Raw genomic sequence first — 10,599 nt, 5'->3', positions numbered from 1 at the left:
GTGGTGACTAGCTGGGGGCTTGACGGAACTAGCTGATGGGCTGGGCGTGTCGGCTCGCGCTCCTGGTTCCAGCGAAGTGGGATGGGGTTTGAGGTGGGGGCGTGACGGAACTAGCTGATGGGCGGAGTCGGCAGTGTTCAGCGAGGTTGTATGAGGTTTGAGGTAACTGGTTAAGGGGCGTGACTGAAGCATGTAAGGGGCGGAGGTATGTACGCATGGAGTTGAGGGGCGTATTGTTGGCGGTGACGAAGCTCGGCGAGGCGGGGTTGGATGTGACAGGACTAGCTGTGGGCTCGGGACTCAGTCAGTCGGTAGCTGCGGGCGGCGGAGTTTGTAGATTGTCCCCGCAGCGAGCATGGCGGTGAGCGGCGATACGAAGAGCTGGTCCAGGCTGGAGCCGGGTAAGATGCCGGCCTGGAAGCTGGAGGTGCTGGAGAGGAAGCGGCAGAAGATGGCGAGCGGTGGTGGTGTCCTGTCCTCCAGGGGCAAGGATGTGTCCCCCAGTAGGCACTCCAGGAAGGGCAGCCCTGAGCGCCTGGTGCTGCAGGACAGCCTAGGTCCCCTCCATGAGAACCCCTTCATCAAACTGGAACATGAGCGTCGCCGCCGGCGACCACAACATCACCATCATCACCCCTCCTCCGCGGGCAGAGCCACTTCCCCCATCCGGCACCTGCTGGACATCTATGGCCACGTCCCGGGGATCCGCACCATTCGAGCCGAGAACATCATCATTATCGAGTCCGACCCCGGCTACTTCAACCAGACCAGCCACGTCGCCGGTACCGGCGCAGATCCAGTCGAAGAACTACTGGCCAAGAGGGGCAGCAAAGTGGCCGAGATACGAGCCTCGGAGGTGGTCATCTATGAGCCGGATCTCCCGGTCAGAGAGCCAATTAGAAAATATCAGGTTGCCCCCTCGAAAGAGCCGCTAGACCATAACGAGGTGCTGGAGGAGGCTGGCCGGGTCAGCCGGTTAATGGAGAAGTTTGACCACGGTCACAGCAAACCAATACGGTCGAGGAGTTGGGAGAATCTACTGGAAAGGGACAATAAGCCTGCTCTGTTGCCAAAACCTACCTTCGCTGATCTGCAGGGTCATGCCCCCCAAAATAAGGCGCCCAAGCGGTCTGGGGAGCTCTCTCCATCGTCCGCCTCCATTTTGGAAGAAGACGGCAAGCGGTTTCCTCTGAACAACCCATCCTGGCTCCCTTCCAAAGCACCGGCTGTCCATTCTTTGCCAGATCCTGGGTTGTTTCACAAAAGACCCCCCAGTCCCATTACGCCACCTGCCATCTCACCTTCTTCATTGGCACCAATGTCCCCTTGTTATGACACACCCACCGATGAGAAATTGGTCTCACCTATTGTAGCGACCGTCCGGGAGAAGTTTGAAGCCGGGTACACTAACCATCATCCTCTGTCCAAACTCATGAATAATGCCCAGAAGACCGGTGGCAACACCATCCTTGTCAACCCAAAAGCTGCCTCGCTTAGCAAGGCCCGGCCTTCTGACGCAACCGTTAAGAGCTCCTTGCCTCTTACCAACGGTCACGTTGACCCCTCTGAAGTAAATGCAAAAACAAGCAGTGCTATTACTATTCAAGATCTCCTGTCTAAAAGTAAGCGACCTCGAGCTACCCCAACTCGGCGGTCCTCTGAGGGAAGTGGCGTAGTGCCATCTCCTGTGTACGATTCCACCAATGAGCTCCCCAAAGGCGCCAATGATTGGAGGCCAAATTCCGAGGCGAATCGCCCCAAAAACAGCATCCCTCCCTTATCCAGTGCCAGTCATTCTGAAAGCTCCTCCCACAACCACTGTGACAACAGCTTCACCAGTGCCACTCCCAACCAGCTAATGAAAGTTTCCTTCCCCACCAGCAGCAACGATTCCTTTGAAATCAGGCCTGCACCAAAGCCAGACCTAAGCAAAATCGCAGACGGCGACATCCAAGCAAAAGCCCTGGCAAACATTCGAATGCAGTCTAAGAACTCTTTTGTTTTTATTCCAAAGAAGAGGCAGGACCCTTCTGCTCCAGCGACTGGCAGTGCCGCCCGAGTCGCCACCAAAGACCAGCCAAAAGTCCAAGTTAGTGCTTCCACATTTAATGGACCCAAGTTGGATTCCACGGATTCTCTGGGAGAAAATGGCGTCCGGGTAAAGGAAGTTGTTAAGGTGGAGGAGAGGATAGAGCCGGTTCCCAGTTCTGTTGCGTTCAAATCTTCTAGCGTACCTTCACTGTCGGACTTTGACTGGAAAAGCGGGCTTTTGCCATCCAAATCCGTAGAAGGTCAATCCTTCACTGACATTGGAGCTGAGCTGGAGTACCTCAGTAGCGTAAATGAAGGAGATGCTGTGGACATATTGACTGTACCAGTCACTAAAATCCATGAAGATCTAGCTAAAGCGGATATTCCCATCACCAACATAGATGACATAGTGAACGCTGATGACCAAGAGCTAAGCAAGGAGGCCAAACCAACGTCAAAATTACCAAAGGACCCTACATCGGCTTCCTACCGGCCTCATGCTTCCCTCTCCTCCGTCCGCACTAAGGGCACCAACACTTTTACTATTATTCCCAAAAGGAAGTCCGTTACTGAGAACGAGGCCTTTAGGACACCGGTAGTAGATGAAGAAGATGATGATGACGACACCAGCTCAAAAAGAAAGTCTTCGGACGGATTTGAGGCTCCCTATTCTGAAATTGGGGCACTGCTCAAAAAGAGGTTCCCAACAGTTGATGAGATCCAGGTCATCGGTGGCTACCAGTCGCTGTCCAAGTCCTGTCTGTTGAAGAATGGCTCCACGAGGAAAAAGGTAATGGGTGTCATTGTCCTCATGTTATTTTGACACTTGAACCATTATGCAGCCTATAGGTTTGAGGTCTGCATCTTTGCGCTGACCTCAAACTTAATGTACATCAGGGGTCTACAAAATTTGTAAACATAGGGCCAGTTTAATATCCTTCAGACTTTGGAGGGGCAGGACTGTAGCCAGTGATAGTAGAAAATGTCCTGGCATTAGTAACAATGCCCCATCATTGGTGTCAGTGGGAGGAATAGTGCCCTGTTATTGGTGTCAGCAAGAGGAATAGCGCTCCGTCAATGGGAGGAATAGTGCTCCGTCATTGGTGTCAGCACGTAGAATAGTGCCCCGTCAGTGGGAGGAAAAGCGCCCCGTCATTGGTGTCAGCGGGAGGAATAGCGCCCCGTCATTGGTGTCAGCGGGAGGAATAGTGCCCCATCAGTTGGAGGAATAGCGCCCCGTCATTGGTGTCAGTGGGAGGAATAGCGCCAGTCATTGGTGTCAGCGGGAGGAATAGTGCCCCATCAGTGGGAGTAATAGCGCCCTGTCATTGGTGTCAGCGGGAGGAATAGTGCCCCATCAGTTGGAGGAATAGCGCCCCGTCATTGGTGTCAGCGGGATGAATAGTGCCCGTCATTGGTGTCAGCGGGAGGAATAGCGCCCCATCATTGGTGTCAGCGGGTGGAATAGCGCCCTGTCAGTGGGAGGCATAGTGCCCCATCAGTGGGAGGAATAGCGCCCTGTCATTGGTTTCAGCGGGAGGAATATCGCCCCGTCATTGGTGTCAGCAGGTGGAATAGTGCCCTGTCATTGGTGTCAGTGGGAGGCATAGCGCCCCGTCATTGGTGTCAGCGGGAGGCATAGCCCCCCCCAAGGACCATATGAGGGCAAGCTAAGGGCCACAGCTGGTGAGCAGTGCTCTACATGATGATGATGTTTTCTGTGATGCCGGTTCATCTTGGTGAATCTCATTGCATGTGTGTGGTACTTTGAGGACAAGCTCAAATGTCAAAGGTTGTCCAAATGTTCTTGATAATAGACACACAATATAACCTGTGCAGCCTTTCCGTTTGCTCTTCTGAGATGTTGGTTTTGTCTGTGATCCATGTAAATGTGCGGTTTTCTTCTTCTGTTTATTATTTCTGCGGGGCATTTAATTCTGTCAGTGACCACACTGGAGACAACGCTCCCTTTACATCCTCGTGACAGCTCGAGGAAATGAGGGGAAAGAGTTAATGGGATAGGAAAGCACAAGCAATTAAAACTCTGCACAGCTATTCCTAACCCAGAGGCATAACTAGAACCTTCAGGGCCCCCGGGCGAAGAAACCATGAAGGGCCCCTCTGACTGCCAGGGCCCTTTCTATCGGTTCCAGGGCTCTTCCCACTGATCCCAGCACCCTTTACGGTGCCATAGACTGCAATGTGAAATAACAAAAGTCGCAAGCAAGTCGCACGACTACAGTTGCTACATTTGCAGGACAGCTTGTTCTATAGAAAAACATCAGACTTTGCTGGCAGGATCACCAAGGGGGGAAAAAAAGGAAGAAAGCCTAAAAAAGAAAGAATTTTAGCAGAATTGCACTACAGAACGTGTTTCATAGGAAACCATGTTAAATGGACTGTAGTGCAAATCTGCAAAAAACACTAAAGACTGCATTGGTGTGAATCCACCCTAATGCCCCGTACACACGATCTGAATATCGTACGACAGATCGTATGACTTTTTTTTCGCTTAATAGTTGCAAGTAGAAATTGAATAGGTTATTAAAGTCACAAATTATCTTACGACAGAAAAAAAAAATCGGAAGTGATGTCATGCGTTGTAATGTATTTGTATTGTATTTTCGGACAACTATACTGGCTAAATGAAAATCGTACGATCTGGCATCGTACGAGGAAAATTTTCGTGCTTGTCCGATCGAATAATATTGGATGAACTGTCATGATCGGCTCTCGAAAGTAGTGTACACACGATCCGAAAATCGGACGATTCTTCCTCGGACGATCGTTTTCGTCCGATATTCGGATCGTGTGTACGGCCCATAAGACCCCCATACACACTGGGCTAGATTCAGGTAGGGGGACGTAGGTTTATGCGGGCGTAGCGTATCCTATTCACGCTACGCCTCCGCAACTTAGACGGACAAGTGCAGTATTCACAAAGCACTTGCTCCGTAAGTTGCGGCGGCGTAGCGTAAATCTGCCTTCGTAAGCGCGCCAAATTCAAATTGTCAGGAGGTGGGCGTGTTTTATGTAAATAAAACATGACCCACGCGTAAATGACATTTCTCACGAACGGCGCATGCGCCGGCCGTGAACGTATCCCAGTGCGCATGCTCCTAATCACGTCGCAAATAGTCAATGCTTTTGACGTGAACGTAATTTACGGAAAACCCCTATTCGCGAACGACTTACGCAAACAACGTAAAATTTTTAAAATTTGACGCGGGAACTACATCCATACTTAACATTGGCTATGCCTCATATAGCAGGAGTAACGTTGCGCCGGAAAAGGCCTTACGCAAACGACGTAAAAAAATCCGCCAGGCGCACGTACGTTTCTGAATCGGCGTATCCAGCTCATTTGCATATTCTATGCTGAAATAGACGGCAGCGCCACCTAGCGGCCAGCGTAAACATGCACCCTAAAATACAACGGCGTAAGAGACTTACGCCAGTCGGATCTTAGCCTAATTTTGGCGTATATTGCTTTCTGAATACAGAAAGAAGATACGCCAGCGCAGATTTGAATTTACGCAGATTTGAATTTACGCAGCCTATCAATAGATACGCCGGCGTAAATTCTTTCTGAATCTAGCCCACTGTTTAGATTTTCTGCAGATTTTTGTTTTCAGATTTGCCAAAACCATATAATGAGGTCAAACCTTAATGCCATGTACACACTATCAGAAATTCCGACAAGAAAAGTCCGATGTGAGCTTTTGGTCGGAAATTCTGACCATGTGTAGGCTCCATCGGAATTTTTCTGTCGGGATTTCCGCCAAGAAAAATTTGAGCTGCTTCTCAAATTTTCCAACGGGAAAAGGTCTTGTCGGAAATTCCGATCGTCTGTATGCAATTCCGCCGGAGAAAAATCTTACGCATGCTTCGAATCAAGTCGACGCATGCTCGGAAGCATTGAACTTCATTTTTCTCGGCTCATCGTAGTGTTGTACGTCATCGCGTTCTTGACGGTTGGAATTTGGTGTGACCGTGTGTATGCAACACAAGTTTGAGCCAAAATTCTGTCTGGGGGGGGGGGGGGGGGATCCAAATTTTTCTTGTCGGAATTTCCGATCGTGTATACTCGGCATTCGTTTTCAATTTGTATGTAATCAGGCCCTTGTACTACATGGTGTTGGTAAATCTGAAGAGAAAAATTTGCAGAAAATCTAATGATGTGTATGGGGCTTTAGAATCGGTACTATAATCCATGTTTGTTTTTGTGTCGTAATCTCGCAGTAAAAGGGGTTAAACAGCGCAGGAAAAAACAACTGGCATTGGACACTGAACTCTGTAAACGGTTTAATAAGTTCCTGTGTTTGCCCGATCAATGATTATTAGAGAGAGTCAAATATTGTCAGAGTGTGACCACGGCTGACTTGTCCTATTACTTTGCTTTTGTATGTGTGATATAAAAAATGTTTAATTATTTTTTCAGATTATGATATTCTGTAGGTAATTACTTTTTGAAAACATTTATGTTGGAGTTTATGATGTAAAAGCAGAGGTGACGTTCTAATTGGCTTATGAATTCTGATGAACGTGAATGAGATTTGTCATGGTGTTTCCCTTCTATAGGCTTTAGACACTCGGGTATCTTTACATTACATTGTTATGCTTTGGTCCAGCGACCAGAACCCAGCAGGACGTACAGAACACAATGTCGTGGCTAGAAAGCTTGGCTCCCCTATACTGGAGGAGGAGGAGGATGATGAGGATGATGAAGGTTCAAAGGCAAAAATAGACAGGCCTTGTTTACCATCCTTCACATTCACTAATATATGCCTTGTGTACGGGAGATGCACTGCTCATATTACCTTGTCTGCTCGGCTTCATCACTGCAATTTGACAAGCTGGGCCCAGTGTAAACGCTTCGCCTATACCAGCCCATAGTGACCGATTTACCATAGGAAGCCTACTTGGCTAGCTATGGCATTTTACCCATCTCTGTGCTGCTGTCAATGCGGAGTTCCACCCAAATGTGGAACTTCAGTTTTAAAGCGGAGTTCCACCTTAAATATGAACTTTCTATGAACAGCTTGCCTTTAACCACTTCCCGCCCGGTCAATAGACAATTGACATCCGGGATGTGGTCCTGTTATCCGGACTGGACGTCTATTGACGTCCTGCAGGATAACATGCTGGCGCGCAGCGATCGGTGATGCGGGGTGTCAGTCTGACACCCTGCATCTCCGATCACGGTAAAGAGTCTCCGGCGGAGGCTCTTTACCACGTGATCAGCCGTGTCCAATCACGGCTGATCATGATGTAAACAGGAAGAGCTGTTGATCGGCTCTTCCTCACTCGCGTCTGACAGACACGAGTAGAGGAGAGACGATCGGCGGCTCTCCTGACAGGTGGGGTTTGCGCTGATTGTTTATCAGCGCAGCCCCCCCCTCCCCACGGATGCCTACACTGGACCACCAGGGAAGCCCCAAGCCCCAAGCATGTGGATGGCCAGTTACATCCCACATGGCCATCCACATATGCAAATTGATGCCAAATATGTGCCAATCAGTGCCCACTGGCACCATTGTGAAAGACCTTTAAATCTGTGATGCCCATCAGTGCCGTCTATCAGTGCCACATATCAGTGCCATCTCATTTGTGCCGCCTTATCAGTGCAGCCGCCATATCAGTGCCCATACGATCCAATTCTGCAAATATCACTGCATTTTGCAGACCAATTGCGAGATGTCGTTAACTTAACATACACTCTGCAATCAGTTTGCATGGATGGGTTGTGATTTAAAACCAGTGCCGAATCCAAAGCGAATGCACACCGCATCTAGTGTGCACTCAGGCTGAAGAGGATAAATGTCCTATTCAATCTGATTGACTGGATCGAAGGATGGTTGTTATGTGTAAATGGTATCAGATGCCAATACTGAGTCTGTCCAGGGAATACTGAAAGTAGAACTATAGGCAGAACTTTTGTTTTTCTTTGGATAGCGTAATGGAGGGCTATAACCCCTGTCAGTTTGTTTGTCATCTGTTTCCCATTGAGGAGATTTCCCTTCACTTCCTGTCCCATAGCCACACCAGGAAGTGAGAGAAAATCCCTCCAAATTAAGGGACCCCCCCAGGTCACCAGAACTAGATGTCCCCATTGGAAGATTTCCACCATATTACTTTTCTGGGGACAACCCAGAGGATTTTAAGAATAAAATTAAAAGTATAAATCTGTGCTAGGACAAAAAAATGTGCCCACGGGGACAGCAGCTAGCACTATACAGAAACTACAAAGCATATACAAAATACTAGAGTGCAGCGCTGTAAAGGGAAAAAAAGTACATTTTAAATCTATTGTGAAAAAAAAATTGTGACGACCACAAAAAACTTTATGCAAGAAAATAAATATGAATGCGACATATGTGATGGTGCTAATGTGCAAATTTTTTGTACTAACAACTATTATTCTTCAAAGAAATTCTACAAAGACCTCAACGTGAGACATACTTGGGTTGCAAAAAAAGCAAAGCTCATAATCCAGTGTAACAGAGTCCAATTAAAAGCTCAGCACATGCTGGTAAACCGTCTCCTTATCACAGATGGTAAGCGGGGATAGTCCTCTTTTAAGTGTGTTAATCCAAATGAGAAGTAGTCCACCTTAAAGTTCCACGTGTCACACACCAAAGTTGGGAGCATGAAATTGTCAAAAATGTCTTGGTATGGTGACACCTTAAAAATTCCCTTTAATGCAATGAAGGGGCCAAGCCCAACCCCTGAAAGACAACCCCCCACTATAATCCCTCCTTCCACCAAATGATTTGGACCAGTGCACAATGCAAGGTCCATAAAGACATGGATGAGCGAATCTGGGATGGAGAAACTTGACTGGCCTGCACAGAGTCCTGACCTCAACCTGATCAAACACCTTTGGGATGAATTAGAGTGGAGACTGCAAGCCAGGCCTTTTTTGTCCACATGATACCCTGACCTCACAAATGCTCTTCTGGAAGAATGGTCAAACATTCCCATAGACACACTCTTAAACCTTGTGGACAGCCTTCCCAGAAGAGTTGAAGCTGTTATAGCTGCAGAGGGTGGGCCAACTCAATATTAAACCCTACGGACTACAACGCCATTAAAGTTCATGTGCGTGTAAAGTTAGGTGTCCCAATACTATATAGAGTGGTCATATATAGTTTAATGAATCCAAAAATGGCCTCATGTTCCATATTGGCACCTTACAAGATCCCTGGGAAAGTATAGTATATGACTGCCTCCAGAACTCCAAAATACCCCTTCACATCACTCTTTAGCAGGACTGGCAACTCGTTTCACCATGTCAGAAAGAAGAGCAAAACTACATGGTGTAGAGCCACATAAAAGAGCAAACGGATTCCGCTGTTCGTTTACACTTGGCTGCCTCCGATGCGCTCAGCCCAGCCGGAAGAGGACTCCATTTTTATTTTTTAGTGGGCCTTATAGAACCCGGGGGCAGGTGGATTCGTTTACACCCACCAGTCCATAGGAATGCGTGGACCTTTGGCTAAAACTAGGGTTGTCCCGATACCACTTTTTTAGGACCGAGTATAAGTACCGATACTTTTTATCATGTACTCGCCGATACCAATACTTTTTTTAAAATCTCATGCGACAGTGGCACATGTGTCAGTAGTTGTGTTTTTTTTTAAAGGGGGGGGGGGACAGTTTTCGGTGTGTGTGTGTGTTTTTTTTTTTTGTTTTTTTTACAATTCATTTTTTTTATTATTTATGGCAATTCCTTTATTTTTTTTTTAATTTTTTTTTTATCAGCCCTGTTGGGGGGCTTTGGTGAGATATCAGGGGTCTTAACAGACCTCTGACATCTCCCCTTTGAGACAGGGAAAGGGACCAAGGACACAGATTCCCCAGTCCCTTTCTCAGCAGCCTCCGCTGCACTGAAAATGAATGGAGAGAAGAAAGGGGCTCCTCTCCATTCATAAACTGAAACATTGTAAACACTGTACATCCCGAAAAGGTAGGAGCCGGATTTACCGTCTCCTACCTCTGCTCTCCATCTTGACAGATCGAGTAGGGGGACATGAGGCAGCACGGAAGAAGACACGGCAGCACGGAAGAAGACACGGCAGCACGGAAGAAGACACGGCAGCACGGAAGAAGACACGGCAGCACGGAAGAAGACACGGCAGCAGCACGGAGGGGGACGGCAGCAGCAGAATGGAGGGGGACGGCAGCAGCAGAATGGAGGGGGACGGCAGCAGCAGAATGGAGGGGGACGGCAGCAGCAGAATGGAGGGGGACGGCAGCAGCAGAATGGAGGGGGACGGCAGCAGCAGAATGGAGGGGGACGGCAGCAGAATGGAGGGGGGCTGAAGGAGGATATGAGGACAGTCAGCGGTGATCAGTGCTTGTAACTCCCCCCACCGCACAGATCACCCTGACTGTCCAGGTATCGGGTGAAGCATTGGAGCATTTGCCCGAGTACAAGTACTCGAGCAAATCGGGACAACCCTAGCTAAAACGGATAGGCGGCCCTGATCAGATCGCCAGTGTGAAAGGCCCCCTTTAAAGTGGAGCTAAACCCTCCTATCCTTTACAGCCATGGAAGCTGCCATC

General features: G+C 48.4%; 1 protein-coding gene across 1 annotated transcript in view; it reads left to right on the top strand.

The window, feature by feature from the left end:
- Nucleotides 1-207: 207 nt before the first annotated feature.
- Nucleotides 208-10,599, top strand: part of TPRN (taperin) — a 103,519-nt gene continuing 93,127 nt past the window's right edge. The window contains exon 1 of the mRNA XM_040324603.1: nt 208-2,821. Within this exon, the coding sequence (XP_040180537.1) occupies nt 356-2,821 (2,466 nt within the window). The 5' untranslated portion in view covers nt 208-355. The remainder of the gene's footprint in view (nt 2,822-10,599) is intronic.

The sequence above is a fragment of the Rana temporaria genome, chromosome 9, assembly GCF_905171775.1.
Source record: "Rana temporaria chromosome 9, aRanTem1.1, whole genome shotgun sequence".
NCBI lineage: Eukaryota > Metazoa > Chordata > Amphibia > Anura > Ranidae > Rana > Rana temporaria.
Note: the sequence above shows the minus strand (reverse complement) of the source record. Positions and strands in the feature narration are given on the sequence as shown.